This window comes from Lissotriton vulgaris, chromosome 6 (assembly GCF_964263255.1).
Source record: "Lissotriton vulgaris chromosome 6, aLisVul1.2, whole genome shotgun sequence".
Lineage (NCBI taxonomy): Eukaryota > Metazoa > Chordata > Amphibia > Caudata > Salamandridae > Lissotriton > Lissotriton vulgaris.
The window spans coordinates 1250668094-1250688027 of NC_141694.1; the positions used below are offsets into that span (position 1 = coordinate 1250668094).

The 19934-nt window shown below is 43.1% G+C and overlaps 1 protein-coding gene across 2 annotated transcripts in view; it reads left to right on the forward strand.

Annotated features, from left to right (window-relative positions):
- CNST (consortin, connexin sorting protein) overlaps positions 1-19934 on the forward strand; it is a 419866-nt gene that overhangs the window by 249811 nt on the left and 150121 nt on the right. For both annotated transcript variants that reach the window (XM_086927348.1, XM_086927347.1), the window contains exon 6: positions 14328-14358. In XM_086927348.1, coding sequence (XP_086783474.1) covers positions 14328-14358 — 31 coding nt within the window. The remainder of the gene's footprint in view (positions 1-14327; positions 14359-19934) is intronic.

Genomic DNA, 19934 nt, shown 5'->3' on the forward strand with positions numbered 1-19934 from the left:
CAGGGGCTCACAAGGGTGACGCAGTAACTAATCTGGTATGTACCTAAAGTACATGGTATCAATTTAGAGAGAGAGCATGTGAGCTTTGGGCCTGATTAGCAGGTTCACAGCCACACTAAAGTCGAAAAACCAGAGAATCACAGCAAAAAGTGGTGGTAACCATAGGAAGCAGAATTCTACTCTCCTACATGTATATTTTAGGAGAAATTCAACAGTACCATATTGTTGGATTTATCAATACCATTCTGGGAAGTCCTTGAGTGCTATTTTTATTATTCTCCTCACGTGAATTATTAATTAATACCGTCTTGCCATGTTAACCTATGTGGCTAGGGATTTGCAATGGTAAAAATTACTTGGGCCATTGCTCCAACACCAGGGCTTATAAAAACACCTTTTATAAGAACACTGCTTATATCTACAGGACCTCCACCCCTGGAACACCTAGGGGAGACTCTAGGGGTTCTGTCTGAATATGTAAAAATATTGCAGTTCCTCCTCCACAGTGCTATTAACCTCTTAACACGAAAGTCAATTTTGTGAAACCGTTTATCACTTGGGGGGGGGGGGGGGTGAAATGTACAATTTCATTAAATCCAGGGCACATAAAACTGGGGGTACCTACTATACCCAAACATTGTGGTTTATTCATTTGTAAGTGCCCCAAACACCACATCAAGTTTGAGCACAATTTGCATTTTAAAAGCAATCCTACAACACAGGGCTACTTTTAAACTGGCCTCCGGCTTCAGTAGTGCATACGTGCAAATGCAGAAAGGCTGCTTGCCTCTAAACTGCCCTGCTCTATTCTGTACTAGGGACTTAAAGGTAGTTTCAATCCTCCTGCCCGTTTATGTAGTAGAGCCTTCTAGGGGAGGCCATACCAATCACTGGGGTACCCTAAACCGTAGGGAACCCTGGTGTATGTAGGTGTTTTAACTGTATTCTAAGTGTCTATTTCAGTATAGCCCTGGGCCTGGTTAGGAAGAGCCTAGGGTCTGTCAGAGTCAGTTACCACCAGTATCAGTCCAACAACAAGTTGGGGGCTACCAGGGCACAGGATGGCTTTGCAACAATTACTCTATCCTTACTGTGAAGTAGTGTGGCTCACTGGTTAGAGGCGGCAGACCCGAGAGCAGAGGACGGCCCGGGACCAGGGTTCGATTCCCGGCGCGGCAGGTTTCTGGACCAGGGTCAGCGGACTCGATAATTCTCTCGCCTCGGTGCCCACTCTGATCAGCGATCACACTCGGCAACTCTGGGCATTAGCTTGCCTCATCTTCACTAACGGCCCCACCAGACCGCCGGGGATGCCTGGTCTCACCCTGGAGATACCCATTAAGGGACCATCTCTCAGGGAAGCCAGGAAGGGTTTCGCAGCGGTCGAAGCGCCTTGGGACCCTACGGGTAAGTAGTGCGCTATATAAATGCCTATACATTTACATTTTACATTTACATTTACTGTGGTCTTCTTTTCTGCTCTGTTCTCTACTATAATTTTCTATATGACTGTTTGTGAATCCCACTTGACTTTCATCATGTACTTTTTGTAAACGTATTCTTAAAACATGTAGAGCTGTCTAATACCCTTAGGTCTAGCTAGCGCTATATAAAACTCAAAAAATAAATAAAATAAATCTACCCATCCCAACTGGTCCTTCGCACTAGATCATCCTTCACACAGAAGGTGGTAACTCCCTTGTCATATAGGCCAGTCTATCACTCTGCTTTCCGTTTATACTCAACCTCAAACCTTCTAAAGAAGAGGAGAAACTCCATCAGCTAGACCCAGAAAATAGCATTGTTCTACCTTGACCGCACAAAAGAGTTCTGGGTGGATAAGCAACTCTTTGTGGGGGTACATCAGAGCCAAAAAAGAAGGGCGGAGCAATATCTGACCATCTCATGAAGGACAGCGCTCTGCATCAAAACCTGCTAGGCACTGGCCAAAAAGCAACCTCCTGAAGGATTTCAATCTCACTCTTCCAGAGCCAAGGCTGCGACCACCGTGTTAGCCCACTGAGTACCTGTCCTGGATGTCTTTAAGGCAGCAACATGGACTTTTCCTGCACTCGTTTACGAAGCACTACTGCCTGGACAGTCCGGTCCTGCGAGACGGGCATTTTGCCCATTCGGTCCTACAGGACTTTCTAGTCTAATCTGTGTCACAGCCCCACCTCGGAAGAGGTATTGCTTGGGGAGGAATCTGCATCTAGAAGTCTCTATCAGATTAACATGTTAAATACCTTCGGTAACGCCTTATCTGATAGAAACTACCTGCTAATGCTGCTCCCTCCGAGTGGGAGCAGTATTTTTATCTGTTTCCTGCCAACTTCAGTGTGGGCAGGAAAACCTATCAAACATACACTCTCAGCAGGCGGAAGCATTTTCAAAGCACCCGCCCACTTGGAGCGGGCTTGGTGTTTGCGCCCACTTGGCAGGAAATTAAAAAGTGATCCTGCCAAGCGAGGGCAAACATAGACTTTGCTGCCTGTGCTGCTTCAGACAGGGAAGCTGCTAGGCCCCTGGGACAGACACTCCACGACATAGCTTGTGAGCTGACCCCTTGGAATGGGGTCTCCAGGGCAAATAATGGCTCATGGAAGAGGGGGCTACATGGGCCGTCCTCTCTTAAAGTAATCAGCTCTGGGGGTTTGCTCCCAGGGGCCTTTGGAGGCTCGGAGAGGGTGGGGCCACATGGCTCTCCTCCCACTGTAAACACAGTTCAACTCCGGGGATTTTGGAGGCTCAGGTAGAGGGACCATGCAGCACCCCTCCCTTTTATAAATACAGCCCCCAGGGTGGACTTCCCGGGGCATAAGGCTTATAAATGCTGCCCAGATCACCATTTTTTCCCCAATCACCATGGGGCTTAAGTGGTCAGGGTATCCTACCCGCCTCCTTACATAATTGTTTAAAAAAAAAAATCACTTCAGGACAGGGGACAAAGTCCTGGAATCCTCTAATGTCAGCCAGCAACATTTTCCCATGTTGCTAGCAGCCAGTCAAAGCGCTCGCTCCGGTGGGAGTGAGATATGGCCCAAGGGAAATAAAGCTTTCTGGGCCAATCAGAACACTCTATTTTTAAATTGGCCTCCTGTGAGAGCATCTTGAGACTCTTGTGGACCAAATCGCCCAGATGTACAATTATTTTTGCAACCAAAGTTTCTCTAAAACTACTGAACCAATTTACACCAAATCACGAAAAGCACATTCTACGGACCAAGATCGAGCCTCCTGCCAAATTTGGTTTAATTCCATTCTGCAGTTTTTGCTGTAGATCGTCTTCAAGAAGTATATGGAAAATACATGGGGATTTAGAGTTTTGTTGCCCCCCCCCTTTTTTTTTATTCTCTGCACACGCTTGGCGGATCAGCCTGAAATTTTCAGGAAGGAACTGAGGTGGATGAAATTTATTTTTTGAAAGTTTTGTGAAGATCTTTCGAACAGTAGCAAAGTTGTTAACAAACTAAAAAAAAAAACTATATATATCTATATAGATCGAGATATTCACTGAAAAAAACAAAGGTTTAGGGATGTTATAGCTCAGATTTCACTCGTGCAAAACCATAGAAATTTAGCGGTTACAGTTACCCGAGTCAACTATTACTTGCGCCCCGGCAATACACTGCTTATGACCTCACATATTACATCACTCTTGACACAGTCAGTAACATCACTGATAATCGACACACCCCTTCACACACCCTCATGCAGCCTTTCATATATCCACTCATGTCCATACAACACTCGCATACCTACTAAAAGACCAATTTAACCACTCACATAACCACTCTTTCATCCATATTGCCATGGACACAGTGAATTTGCAAATCTCTTTTTAATGCCAAGTACTTTATTTTTATTGTGGTTTGATTTTGATTGTGACTGATGTATTGTTGAGTCAAGTGTCAAAATTAATGTATTGATACGTATTGTAATGGTTTTATTAATTAGACAATTAATCTACTTGAGTGCCTGTATGGGTTTGTTAGTTGTTCGATCATTGGCAGTGTGGGTTTGTGAGTGAGTGTGTGAGACTCTCTGTGGGTCTTTAAATGGGTACCTGTGTCTGTGACTCGGTACATTAATTTCTGAGTGGGTCTGAGTGAGTACGTGAGTGTCTCTGGGTCTGTGAGTGGGTGTGAGAATGTCCAGTGCGTATTTTACACTACATTTGTACAATGGACCACAAGAAAATATCTCCAGTGACCTTGTGTGAGGTTCAGCAATATGATAGTTCCTCATGCGTTTTTATACAGATATCTGTGATAACATGGATCACCCATTAGAGAAAACAACGAGAATACAAAGTGGGAAATTTCCACCTAACAAGAGTCCTCCATCTTAACTATATGAAGTGCTTCTTTGTTTGCTGGAGATCTCCTCATGTTCCTCTGCATCAAGAAAGCGCCACCAAAAGGTTTTGGTAAGCTGCCCATCATGCTGGCAAAAGGCAAGAAGACCTTTGCATACTACTTAGGTGGATAGGGCGGGCCATACAGACAGAGCTTCCAGGTAATTTGCACATTTGCATACTCGTAGTAATGTAATGGAAGAACCAGGGACTCTCCTCTCACCAGGAGAGGGCAACAAAAAGAAGTCCTCCTTACTAAAGAGGGGAGGGGGGATGATTTTGGCCCCGGGGACATCATCCCTCGGGCACAGCAAAAAATCAGTGGGGGAAGGGTGCCTATTTCAGCCCCAAGAACCCCTCCCCCGGGACCTGGCCAATTATTAGAAAGGGAGGAGGGCCGTACAGTCCCCCAGGGCCCGGCCAATTACTAGAAGGGGAGGGGGGACATGCGGCCCTCCTCTCTGGGCCAATTTTGGCTCCGGAGACTCCATCCCCTGGGGCCAAGCAAACTAAGTTTGGGTGCCGTTGTAGTGTAGTTCCTATTAGCCTGATTCATCATTGGGAGGTTTTGCGAGTCTGAAATAGCGAATCATAAGGAATCGCTATGCCAGACTCGCAAAACGGGATTCATGCAGGAATAGCAAAAATGTTTGCGATTCCTACAGATTCCTTATTTGCGATTAGAAAATTGCTAATCGCAAATAAGGAATAACTCCCCATTCATTCCGAATGGGGAGTATTCCTTATTTACGATTAGCAATTAGCTAATCGCAAATAAGATAGCGATTTAAAGGGTGCCAGGGGTGTCCAGAGGACACCCTGTAGCACCCCTTAAATGCTAATTTAAACAGGTGTTGCGCACACACATGTCCAAAGGACATGTGTGTGTGCAACGTGCAACTCCGAAAAATGCTTTTAAAAGCATTTTTCTGGGTTTTCGCTATTTACCACGAGGTTTGACCTTGCGGTAAATAGCGGGCCGAAATTGCGAATTCGCAAATTTTAAATGGATGATGAATTGAATTTAAGGAATCTCAAATAGAGATTCCTTAAATGTAATTCCTCGCAAAATAGCGAAATCGCTATTACCGATTTTTGCATTTGGGATGATGAATCCCAAATGCAAAAATAGCGCTCGCAAAGGGCCAGATTCTCAGAATCTGGCCCTTTGCGAGCCACTTTCGGCTTGATGAATCAGGCTGTATATTCCAAATAGGCTCTGCGCATTGGAATAATATATCCTATAGATATGACGTAGGACTTAGGTCAGTAGGTCTCTATTGAATATACTAAACTTAATTGTGAGTGCCAGCTAGCTCAGAGGTCACTAGAAACGTTCTCGAATTTACAAGAAGGGATTAGTTTCTGACAACCGCATAAGCATGTCAACTTTGTTTCCCTAGGACTGGAAAATATCTTCAGAGTCGTAGAAACAATAGATAAGTATTTCACTCAGTCAATCGTGCATTCTTCGTTTCTACAGAGTTTGCAGTGAAATAGTGAGACAGGCGTTTTCAATAAAAGGTTCATTGAACAGTCTTCTTTCTCATGCAAGAGAGGTGAACTGCTACAATCATTAGACAGAATGCAAAGTATAATGCATACAGCGAGAATAGTATTATTAAATAATGTCCACCACAAGCGCTAGGCTTGATTGTTGTGGAGGGTGTAGGGCGGTGTCTGTTCTCCAGGGGACCTACGCTATTGGGCCAGTACGTAGAGGCGGAGCCCCGACGGTCACCTGACCTAGAGCCAGTCCTCTACTTCAATCTGATGTCAGGCAACCCGCGCAGCGGACGCGTGCATTACTAAATCGGCACCGCGACCTGTAAGTTGACCTGCAATTGTGATCTGTTATTTTTTAAAACACTCCCCAGCACTTAACTTTTAAAACGTGTAAAAACGTACTGGCAGCGCTATCTCCTCTCTACAAACACCCCGGTCCACCGCAAGCGCTAGGCTTGATTGTTGTGGAGGGTGTAGGGCGATGTCTGTTCTCCAGGGGATCTACGCTATTGGGCCAGTAAGTAGAGGTGGAGCCCTGACGGTCACCTGACCTAGAGCCCGTCCTTTACTTCAATCTGATGTCAGGCAACCCGGGCAGCGGACGCTCGCAGCGGTCGCACCGAAGCCGAGCCAAAGACTAGACCGTCTGTGCCCGGACGGGACCAGGGGCCCGGACCCCTGCCCTAACAACCCCAAACACACGTACTCTCATCTGAACAATTATTGGCACTTCGTCCCCCTAGTTTAAAAGGATGCATAACACTAGTGGCAAAACACGCAGGTAGCTCAACATACCCTAACTGTAACTTCTCGCTCTTGAACTTCCAACCATATCCCCCCACTACTAAAAATTGCACTTCGCATACCCCTCATATTGCTCCTATCGCTGACAACTTTTTGTTTTTTAGTCTAAATTGTCGCTCACTTCCCAAACATAAACTTGACATCTTTAACCTTATTTGGGAAGAGCAGCCAGACGCTCTCTTTCTGACTGAAACATGGTTGCACAACAGCGTTGGCCCTGACATAGCCACAGCTCTCCCCACCAATTATACCATCATGCGGAGAGATAGAGCACTGAAAACAGGAGGTGGTATCGCCATTATTTTTAAAAATCACCTGAAATGTAGTTTTGACCCCTTGAACATCCCTGATTGCGAAGCTGCCTCTTTCAAATTAACTCTGACCCCCAATTTCACTCTATCGGGTATGCTGGTTTATCGTCCTCCAGGAAACCCAACACAGTGGGCTACCACCTTCGCCAACTATGTTACCCGCTTCATCTTAGTTCTAAGAACTTCTCTCTTATTGGAGACTTCAATCTTCACTTAGAAGATCTTTCTAACAATATCTGCAATAACCTGATCGATGACCTTGCAGCCCTTAACATCAAGCTTCTTAATTCTGGCCCCAAACCCAAAGCAGGACATCTGCTAGACCCTATATTCTCTAGCCTTTCTGCCATTCCTATATGCTGGTCAGATCATTTTTTATCTAAATTCACTCTTGGACTACCCGTCCCAAAGACTCCTCCTTTCTCCCTTTAGATAACCCCGAGAAGGAATTGGAAAAAACTTGACCTCTCTGCTTTAAATAAAACTCTCTGTGGTAATTCCCTCCCCAGATGACCTTGAAATGGAAATCTCTGCTGAGACCACGCAAAAATGGCTTTCTAAAGCCGTTGATTTATGTCTGCCCACATCTCACAAAAAACTCAATAATCCTAGCCCCCAAGCCCCATGGTTTAATGACTCACTCAAAATTGAAAAATCCAAATGTAAAGCACTAGAGAGGAAATGGGGTAAACATTACTCGCCTCAGCAAAAAATTATATATACCAAGGCCAGAAATAATTATCACACCTCCTGTATAAAAACGAAAGCCACCTATGTTTCTAAAACTATCACCGAAGCCACCAACCGCTCAAAAACTCTGTTCAACATGGTCAAAGAACTGGCGGTATCTCAAACAGTCGCAACTCCTCGGTCTTTAAACAAGCTACAGTGCGATAATCTCGCTCAATTTTTCAGAGGGAAAATTCAAAATATAATCCTGGAAATGAATAGGTCCAACTCTGACAACACCATTTCCACTAACCAGGAGGACACTGTAATTTCCTCTGACTTTATGGGCACCTTAGACTGTTGGCCTCCCATTAATATGGACGAATTTAAAACTATTCTTGAAAGTATTAAATCAGGTTCGCCTAATGATCCCCTTCCCATCAACATCTTGTAACAACTTGTAACCCTCATTTGAAGGTGATTCTTAATACTCTTAATACCTCACTTCTACAATCCATTGTACCTGCTCCCTGGAAACATGCAATGGTGAGCCCCCTCCTAAAAAACCCTATGGCTGACTCGGAGGTTCTGTCCAATTATAGACCCATTTCCCTCTTACCAGTCTTTTCGAAAATTCTGGCAAGACATATTCACTCACATCTAACACAATTCACGGAAAACAATAACTCTCTCCATCCTTCTCAATCTGGTTTTCGGGCCGATTACTCCACGGAGACAGCATTACTGGGCGTCACCGAAAAGCTTCGTAAACTTCTAGATGAAGGTCAAACAGTCGCACTTATTTTATTGGATCTTAGTGTGGCTTTTGATACCATCTCGCACAAACGGCTAATACATACGCTTAAAAACCCTGGCAATTTGCGGCGCGAGGCTAGAGTGAATCGCTTCCTTTCTAGAAAATCGCACGCTCCAAATCATGTCAACCACAGCCTGCTAAAAAATCTATACTTCACCTCAAGGAGTACCCTCAGGGCTCAATCCTCAGTCCACTGCTATTTAACCTTTACGTTGGACCTTTAGCAGATATAGCAGATCAAGCTGGACTAACTCTGTTTACCTACGCGGACGATTTCCAAATCATCTTTTCCCTCTAACTCGCTAGCTCCTTCCCATCTCAAACAAGGCCTCATTAACATTTCCAACTGGATGACCAAAAACCAGCTAAATCTAAATGGTGATAAGACCGAGGTTCTCATCTTGGGGAAAAAGAAAGACCTCTGGAAGCTCTCCCACTGGCCTACTCAAATGGGTAATCTCCCTGAACCTACCAGCCATGTTCGGAACCTGGGCATCATTGTGGACAACACACTGCCCATGCACCAACAAACTGTTAAGGTAGCTGCTCTGTTTCACCAGTCTAAAATGGATCAAGAAGATTCTATGGATGTTGCCCGTTTCCACCCAAAAGACCGTAGTCCACGCTCATATTACATCAAGACTTGACTACGGCAACATCGTCAAATGGCACCAAAGATATAGGTATGTCAAAAAACACGTTTGGAAGTAGGTCCTAACTATAACTACCTACTGGCGACCACCAGTAGGTAAGATATATGTATAGGTATAGACAGGGCTTTATGTGGGATGACAAAACGGGGATCTCTCAAAGGGGCATGGCCAATGTAATTAAGGGCTTGGCTTAAAAACTTGTAAGCGAAAAATCAGTGCTTAGCATACTGTGCTGCCTGATTGGTATTTTGCTGTTTCTGTCATTGCATCCAGATATATTGCACAACAAGTAACATCATGCCTACAAGAAGTCAGGAATGTTGGCTTTGTCAATGGTTGTTAGTTGCATAAGATAAATAAGCAGCAACTATGGCTTGTATATAATATTGAAAAAGCTTTCACTTAAAGCCCTGATGACACCACGACAATGTTGCTGCTCCCGAGTTTCAGAAAGAGAAGGGAAATCTAGAGAGAAAATTACTCTCTTTAACCCCTTCGCTGCTCATGACGAGCTCAGCTCGTCATGAGGCACAGTGGAGCTGTGCTGAGATGAGCTCGTCATGAAACAATGGGATTCATCAATCAATCAGCACAGGAGGGGAAAACCTCTAGCTGCCAAGGTGTTAAAGGATTTCCCTTCCCCTAAAATGCTCACCTGGCATGACGTCATAATGCAACTTCTCCACTAGTGAGAAGTGAGCAGCGCGCATCGATGTGCTGCTGTCACTGCAGTGGGAAAAAAAATGGACTGGCTGTGCCAGGAAACAAACAGAGCCCGATAGAGACTCGTTTCGAAGGCTCCTTTAAAAAACTGCCGGTGCTCAGGACTGGTGAGACCTGGCCCTCTTAAAGCCCTGGATATAGATATATACTTCTGCCCGTTGCCAGTGGATAGTTATAGTTAGGACCTACTTGCGATAGACAAAGCATTTTTTGTTTTACCAAAAACTTTGGCACAGTTTGAAGAATCTTCACAAAATGTTCAAAACTAGTTTGCCACCCACCTCAGCTGCTGTTTGGATAGTTTTGGGGTGATTCGTCAAGCTGGGGTCAAGAAAAAGGGGGAGAGGGTCCCAAGACGCGTTTTCCCCATGCAATTACCCATCGCGATTTTAGACAAGACTACAGCCCAAACACTGAACGGAATTACGCCACATTTGGCAGAAAGCTGGCTCTTAGTCCAGAAAGAGACAGTTTTGTAATTTGCTCTAAATCCATTCAGTAGTTTTGAAATTATTAATGAAAACATTAATTTGTTTATCTAGAGATGTGAATCTTCCAAAGATCCAAACAATCTCATGCTGAGAAGCGATTAGCTGCAAACACTTAAACCAAGAAATGTTGCCAGTCATCTAGTTTGGAAATAGTTTAAAAAATATAGAAATTTACTGAAAAACACAAAGGTTACAGGTTTTAGCAGTTATAGTTAGATGAGCTAACCATAACTTACACCTCCGCAATGCACTACTTAAGAACTCACATATTCCATCACTCATGACATGGTTAGTGACATCACTGATGACATGCTCCACAGAACCACTGATACACCCACTTACACCCCATACAACATCTCATACACCCACGCAACCACTGATCTAACCTTTCAGAAACCCATTCAAACACTCGCACACCAACTCACTGATCCATAGTGCTACTCACACATCTACTCACCCATACAGCCACTAACACAAGCAGTAACTCACAAATACAGCCACGTATACAGATACCAACTGACAAACACAGCTACTCACACATCCAGTCATACAAACTTACACATCCACTCATACACCCGTACAGCCACTCACACACTGAATTAGTCACCCATCGAGCTACTTGCACACCTACTCAGTTGGTACATATACTAACACATATACTCACTCACCTATACAGTCACTGAGACAAGTTCAAACGGTCCCGATACAACCTCTCTCATACTCACTCACCCATACAGCCACTCACACACATTCACTCATTCACCATTACAGCTACTTACACACACACACACACACACACACACCCACTTACCCACCCATACAATTCAATTCAAATAATCTTAATTCGGATATACAAATCCACTCCCCCTTACAAATAATCACACAGCTACTCACTCGTACACCCACTGATTTACCCACTCACCCACCTATATAAAACTCACACTCACTCATGTATACAGTCTTTCTAATATGTACTCACTCTTCTATGCACCACTTACACACCCACTCACTCACACGACACTTCCACAGCCACTTACCTTAGTATATATGTGTAACACACAGTTGCTTTTAGAAAACACACAAATCACTGGATGACGTCATCAGTGATGTAATCAGTGATGCCACTGACCATGTCTCATGAGCGATGTAATATGTGAGGTCATCAGCAGTGCATTGCAGGGACGTAAGCTATAGTTAGCTCAGCTAACACTAACTGTTGATTTCCTCTTGTTTTTTATGTGTTACATCTGAGCTTTAACATCCCTAAACCTTTGTGTTTTTCAGTGTATAGTATATATATATTTTTTTCTGTATTCCCACCTCTTTTTCTTTAATACACATTGCAAATCAGACAGATGTGATTTACAATAGCAGTATTATCCAAGAGGAGAGCTCTCCCTCTTTGATAATATTGCTTACATGTTGAGCACTTCTTAATAAACTACCACCAGCTATCTTTCCCTATGGTGAGCTTGCCACACGTTTCCGATTTAAAACAGATAATAAATTCAGGGGACGGGCATGAGTGCGGTTTCGACCTTGCAGACGAGAACAAAGGTATTTTCAGGCTGAGCTCAAGCATGCTAAAATGAAATTGAGTTGATATACTACAGATTACTGGCAGAGTGAACTAATTCTAGTAGTCTTAATCAGTTGGGTGTAGTTCATAAAACGTTACTTAAAACACAACTAGGAATCTTATGAAATAGATTAAGCTAGAAAACACACAAGACTAGCTGCCCTGTCAGGTTTTGGCAGAAAAATGGGATGATTGTTGCAACTCAAGTTTGATATTGAAACTAAGCTTGAACCGAAGCTTGATTAAAATGTGCTATTACAAGATAAACCTGGAGCAAATTTACTGGTACGTTATGTCTGCCTTCTCCCGATATTTTGCTTTGACATTTCTAACTGTCTTGGTCATCTCATTCATTAAACCTGGCTGACTAAATCTCCTATTTACACAGCATTTCATGGTGGTGGGCCTCCCAACTGTCTTTAGCATTAGGATCTACACATTTGTGTGCTAAACCAGCTATCAGCCTTGTTTAAGTCTCTGTTACCCTCAAATATCAAAAAGACTGTTGTCTCCAGGGCGCGACATCATGCTGTCCTGGCCAGAGACCGGAAAAAATTCCCAGCACCTGCATCTCTATTTCTAAGTAAATACAGGGATGAGCCTGCAGCCAGGGCACATCATATAAAATGGAGAAACCTAGGCGATTTACTTGACTTCAGAATTTTAGAAAAGTGATGAAAAAATTCAATATTATAGCCCTGGATCTCGGATGTTGTTGATAGTATATCTTGAAGAAATTAGGAGCCGCCAGTTAGAGCTTCAAAGCCAGCAGAATGACTGTCACTCTGGTGGTGGTCTGCAAGATAGCTGAGCAGGTTAAGAGGTTTGCAGTAGAGACCTATTTGATATTTAAAGTTAAGGCTGCAAGCCGATAAAACGAAGTCAAGCTTCAATTCTGCAGTTGTTAATGGAATAGGTACTGTTTAGTAATTTATAAGGAGCCCCTGTTACGTTTTTTGTCACATATGTTTAAAGTGTGCTCCACACGAAAAGTATTGATGTTTTTTGTTATTTGTTTTTTAAACACATTTTTTATTGATAGATCACATAAAAAGTCGCAGACCCCTGTACCCCAGAGGTATCTGCAGGACACCAGCATACATAAACCACAACGTAATCCATCATTATGTTCATAATCAATACATCTGGATCAATGTACATAACTCAACTTTCCCCTTCCCAACTCCTATCCCCTCCCAACCCTCCCAGACTCCATCCCACCCGGATCCCTCCCCCCCCCCCCCCCCCCCCCCGCACGGTACTCAACCTGTCCTGTCCTACACACACACACAGTCCAAACCAGAGCGGACTTAAGCCTCAAGATCAGGGTCTGGTTCCACTGGTGGCTCCAACCAAATACCCTTATAATCGGCCCATCTTTTCCAAATCTTGAAGTGCTTGCTGGGGCAGCCCCGAGCCAGTAATATGGGTTTCTCCATCCCCATGCAGAAATCCAGGCCCCTCTTCCATGCTACGAGCGATGGGGCCTGCGCGTTCTTCCAGGCCCTTGCAATGTCTCTCTTGGCCACAGTGAGACCTAGCAAGTTATTTGTAATTTTTAATTAATTGTAATTATTATTCAGTAGCCTCATTTGCTAGCTACGTATATGCATTTTTAGAAAAAACAGCATCATTGGTTGATTTGTTATCACTGTACACGTAGGAATTGTAAGTCTCCCATCTATTTACTGAAAACTTAAAGTTGTTTAAAGTGTTTTAGCCCCATTGCCACACGGGTTTTCTTCATTGAAATTATTTAAACACTGCTTCAGATGAGACCCCTACCACATGAGTTGACCGGTTGAAGGCCAGCTTGGGTAGAATACTGTTTTGTACATTGAAAAAGTAGTAACCATTTTATGTAAGGATTTGTGTAGAACGTGTATATTCTGTCAAAGCTACAGTATGAGGGCCCACATGTACTTACATAGGAAAACACATCCAAATCTATATTTGGTAAAATGCTTATTATAACTCTGTTTACCTCTTCACCCAACTTACGCTGTTCACTGTAAAACAAATTTCATCCACAATAGAGATAGAACAGCAGATTGTTGTTCCAAGCTTATGTGTTTAATGGTTAATGTGTGATTTTTCTAAAGATTTATGGTTAATCTACTGCAGAAAGTGACAATTTTGATATAGTTAAAATTCAGTCATGTCAATGTACACTTCATTATTATGTCTTCAGTAATTATTCATAAACCTATATCTCCGTTGTCCTTTGAAAATGTAGACTGTTGTTTTGATAACAGGATCAACTTATGCTTAAATGCGTTGTTGTGCAGGGCACCAGCCATGGTGGTCCTAATCTTGTTTTGGCAAGCACTCCATGTTTGCACTTGAGGCTGGCACAGAACGACATGTTAAAGTGCTACTGTTTAGTATTGACTTCTTGATTTCTTTTCTCTTTACAGATAGCTGAGACCTATTTTCAGGAGGAAGAGTGTATCCTTTTGTTTCTCGAGATTACTGTATGTGCATTATCAACAATCCAACAAAATTCCAAACCCAGGCTAGAAGTAAACTGGAAACTGCATATTGGGCATACAGGGGTTCTGGATAGATGGGAGTGGGAGGGCGATATGTTGAGACGCGCCTACGTTTTCATGCCTTTTGTTCGTTCTTGTGATTGTTATGGAGACAACTGTCATGCATCCTAATAATAATCCAACAAAGTATTTTCAAAACTAGCAGAATTAATTCTTACATTGTAGTTGAATTGATGTATTTGTTTTTATATTACAGGCCTCTTATGTTTATGCATTTCCTTCGCAGCGTACCTCTGTTAGTGTTTGATGTATGGTGTTTGAGACAGGGTATTATTAATCAGTATGGCCTCTTCAGGGTATCTTAAAGAAACCGAGAAATTGGTCACGTGTGGGATTCAATAGTTGTCTCACTTAGCCAGGAGGCTTATTAATCAGTCACTTGCCTGGTAAAGACGACCAAAGTATTATTTATTAATCTTTCACAAAGGTTATCCCCAAATTCATAACCTGGGGTCTAAAGAGCAATTGATCTCCATATAATATTAACTCAACAAATATTTATTCACAATAACCAAGTTTTTCTCATAAAATAGTAGAAATTTCATAATTTTACAGGTCAGCTGAGGATCTGTTGTACCAAGTCCTCTAATGATGGTGGATCTACAAGTTCGGATCCCTCTGTCATTAAAAGCCTTTTTTAGGAGCGATACACGTTTCGATTTTAAGCTGGGGCAGACACATATGAGATGGATAAAATCTTGCCATGCTGCACCACATAAGCTACATGGTTTGATGCCTGTATACTTCCATGCAGGTTGATCAGCCAGGCTTGGTAATACCCCAAATCTGATTGCCATTAACTTGCGTTTCAAGTGGGGCGAGTATGTTGTTCCCTGGTATTCCGCTGGTCGGAGTGATGGATAAGATTGAAGAACAATCTGTGAGAAGTTGGCCTGGTATATGATGTCCATTATTCTAGTGGGCACCTTGCACCAGTCCAAACGACCCTTATTGATGGTAGGTTATAAAATCAACCTTATAGAAAGCTATCCTAGTGGTAGCTGTGGAGAGCAGCCTTCAGGTTAAGACTTGGAGACGAGTTAAGCGAGTGATTTTACCAATTCTAATCTCTTGAGTACCAAATGAAAGCACACCACACAAGGTATATATCAAATATATATGTATTTATTCTAAACACAACCCCTCTGCACTCTTTATGAGGTCAGAGGTAAAAGTACAATACAAGGAACTTAATTAGCATACGATAAGTTGCACAGTATACGTTATGCCGTAGGGGCCTCACAGACAATATACTAAAATAGTGGTATAAGAACCACGTGAGAGTTAGAAAGCAGGCCTAGGGCCTGTGGTCGCTGTGCCTGCCTAGAACCACCAAAGGTTAAGATGTAGGAGGCCCACAGGAGACACGTGCAGTGTCTAAACACAGCTGCGGGTTACCATTGACTTTCTATGGATAACGAACAAGTTGCAAATTTACAATTTAAGCACACTTCTAGGTTAACTAAGATGGAACCCTTTTAGACTAGGACACTTCGAGAGTCAAGACCCACGGCAACACCGGAGTACTCGTGTTACCTCACCCAGGGAAGCCGGGTGCATAGGTGCCTTTTGGTGTCTGGTTTCGTCGTCGATTCCAATGGAGAGCTGCGAAGAAGTGCTGCAGGCGAGCAGAGGAAAAGTGTCCGGGTGGATCCAAGGGTAGATCGGAGATGTGAAGAACCTGAAAGCAGAGGAGACAGAGTCTGGACACTAGCCAGTGACCAGGATGGCGATAGGAAGATGCCACCAGATGTCGGGTGATTTCAGGTGAAAAGGTGAAGATTGTCTCTTCAGCCACGAGGACCAGGAGGCATCGACGACGACCAGGAGCTGGATTCGGGCTGTCCCACAAAGGATCTAGTTGACTGCGGTGTTCGCATTAACCGCTAGGACTATAATGCACTTAAGAGTATATGGTATGGCTATATTATAGAACAGCTATAAGGAGATGGTCCCGAAAGCTGCAGAGGGGCTCAGCTCATGCTAGGGCACCCTCTCACACAAAACCAAGCACTCTGCCTCCAGGATTGTCAAGGCCTGTCATAGGACTGACTTATAGGTTACTATGTGTCTATATATAAGGTAGATATAGATATACTATATCTAAGTAAGGGGTGAATACACCACCTTACACAGGCTGTAAGAACAGACCTGCGGTGTCACTTTGGAAGGCTTACCAGGGGTGGCACAATACATGTTGCAGCCCCTGGTAGGCCTAGGGTGCACCTATGCCCTTGGTACCTAGAGTACCATATACAGGGGCAAATAAGGGTGACCCAGTAACCAATCTGGTATGTACCTAAAATACATGGAGTCCATTTTATAGAGAAAGCAGGGGCCCTGATAGCAGGATCCCAGTCCAATTAAATCGAAAATCAGCAAAACACCAGGCAAAAAGTGGGGGTAACCATATAGTCATATATCCACCTTCCTACACCATCCAGCCATGGGATCTTTTAGCTATGGTACATTTGTCTTCTAGTGATGATTGTAGCTTAGCCGCCTTGTATGTTATGCTACGGAAGGCTTTGAAGGAAGGGTTCTGCGCACAAAGTTTGTTTGTCTCGGTTTCATTCAATGCCATTTTCAGGAATTTGCCGTAACTTGAGCTTGGATCATTTTTCTGGGCTCGCCACAAGGTGTCATTTAAGGTATTAGATCGGTTCTGCCAAAGTTTGTACCAAGTTTTAATCGCGGCATATTTTCTCCTCATCTCCTGTTTATGAGGCCGAATTCCAGTCGGACCTGAGCCGGGTATGCTGTCTGAGGTAGACTAAAGACTTTTTTGTAGGCCTTTGTTTGCAGACAGTCTAGGAGTTTTCCGTCTTTGCCATTTAACACTATGCTTGCTTAAGTTATTGCAGGTAGTAGCTTAGCGTCCATCACTGCTATTAGTGGCGTGAAGGAGGGACCATATAGTTTTCTTGCAAGGGCACAGAGCGCATAAATAATGCAGTTTCCTTTTTTTCCAGATATTGTTACTGAAATTGAAAATGTAATCAATTGTCTATATATACACCCCCAGGTACATATAAGTACTAACTATTCCAAGGCTCGTCTCTCCTAGTTTCAATTGATACGGATGTCGCGTGCAGTTCGTGAGTGACATAGTTTTTGTTTTAGGGTTATTAATTTCCAGTGCCTTGGTGTTAGCAAACATTAGGAGCTCATTAGGTGCTCTCTGTAGGCCTACTCGGGTTAGACTAAGCAAGACTATATATTCTGCATACTAGAGGTGCATTATGGGCAATATTGCCAGGCGGAGGATGTGTATTTGCCTGATCCAGTCGGGTGAGAGATCTGCCATAAAGAGGTTAAATAAATGGGGGGCTAGTACACAGCCTTGTTTCAGTCCAATCTCTGTTTGTATCTTCTTGGACAATTTTGTACCATTTGCTATTGTTACACGAACCCACGTGCACGTATACAGTTATATAATGGGTCGTAACATTGTTTCCGGGAGACCCAGGTTCTGTAGTTTAGTCCATAACAGCCCGCGGTTGACACGGTCGAACGCGGCTTTGAAGTCTATAAAACACAGTTGTAGTGGTCTTCGCTGACGTTTACACTCATCTGCTATTGTGGCAAGGGCTAAGATATTTGTTGTTGTGCCACATCCTTTGCAGAACCCTGTTTGGTTAAATGGGATCAGCCTTTTTATGTTTGACCATTCTACCAAGTCCTCCAGGATTAATGAGGCAAAATATTTTGCTTCCACATCACTAAGTGCATTTAGCATGTTGTTTGTCGGGTCTGCCCTGTCACCTCCCTTGAAGAGCGGGTTAATGATTGACCCTTTCCAGCTTGAGGGGAGGGTATTTGTTAGGCCGATTTCGTTGTAGAAACCTGTTAGCGATTTTGCTCAGCAGTCTGGATCACCCCTAAAGATGGCCTGCGGGATGTAATTTGGGCCTGGGGCCCCATCGTTGCAACCCTGTTTTATTATTCTGGAGATATCTTCTACGGTGTAGTGGTGTCTTTCCAGGGCTGGTGGTGGGGCTAGGGTGGTACCGAAGTCTTGTGGTCCGGGGTGATTCTTCCCAGAGTGTTTAGGGACCAAAGATTTGCTGTTACTATTTGTGTCGCTTTTCGGGAATGTTGTGAGATCTTCAAATGTTTTACTTAAATGAACTGCCCAACCGTTCTCTGTTACTCAGGCATTATTTATCACTTCTTTTGATCTTGTTGTGCCATTTACTAATTCCCAGAAGAGCCTGTTGTTTCTTTGTTTAGCACAAAAAGTAACTTTGTCCAGAATGTCTCCTGCTGTGCTTTCTCGTCCTTCCAGATTTTATTTTTGTACTGCTTCTTGATATTCTTTATTTCCTCCCAGGTGTGATTTGGGACTTTCTGTGTGTTGTTTTTCCTCACCGCCTTTCTCAGTTCTTTTCTTAGCGAGTAGGCCTTGCTGGAAATATTTGCATTGCTCTTTAGAACCCAGGTCATGAGTTTGGGGATTAGCGTTGTAAAAGATTAATAAATAATACTTTTGTAGTCTTTACCAGACCAGTGACTGATTTATAAGCTTACTGGCTAAGTGAGACAACTATTGTTTCTCACATGTGACCAATTTCCTTGCTTCTTTGAGTTTTTGCCCCGGTCCAATTGGTATTGGTAGGGCTAACCCAATTGTCATATAAACCTCTTCAGGGTATCTGGCAGAATGTGTTCACCTTCCCATTAAAGTGGAGAAAACCTTTTTAGGTCTAGCTTGATACCAAAGTTGCCACTTACCTTGCGTTATCACCCTAAAAAAAGCTTTTATGAGAATAATAGAGAAGTACTTTGGGTTTGCCACTATGTGTTGGACTGGAGTACATTTTAATTTGGCAGAATTTATTTGCTTCCACACAAAAAAGTGTTAAAAACTTCAATAGCTGTAATAATTTGTTTATCAAGTTGCCAGAGCTCTTTATCGAATCTGGCTCTTGTTTTACTATAGAGAGTGGCCTTTAGGTCAAACATGTTACACTGCAGTGATATGTCTTTTAGATAATTCGATAATTATGGTGTTTGTTCTTCTCAGACAGCAGCAGGGGTGTGAGGGGGATAGTCTGAAAGAATGTGTTGCTGTATTGTAGTCCCAGCCACTTCTCCCTTTCCCATTCCATCTTCAACTTCAGAGATACCATAACATGGCACCCTTTGAGAGGATGGCGTTTTTTCTTTCTTATTCCTACTTTTAAGATGTATGGGATGGGGAGACTATTTTTCCAGCTCCGAAAAGTTAATTTGATAATTAATTTTAATTGATTTTTTAATTTTTAAAAGAATGCAGTGCTAACATATTAGATTACTTCAAACCTTGAAAACTGCTTCCTGCCCCTTAAATCTAACATTCCCCAAACTTTAAAAACTCCTTTCTAACCCTTAACGGTACCCTTCTGTGAATCCTAAAACCCCTTTCTACCCATTAACACTACTCATCGTTGAACGCTAAAAACTGTTAGCACTGCTTAACACTACCCTTCC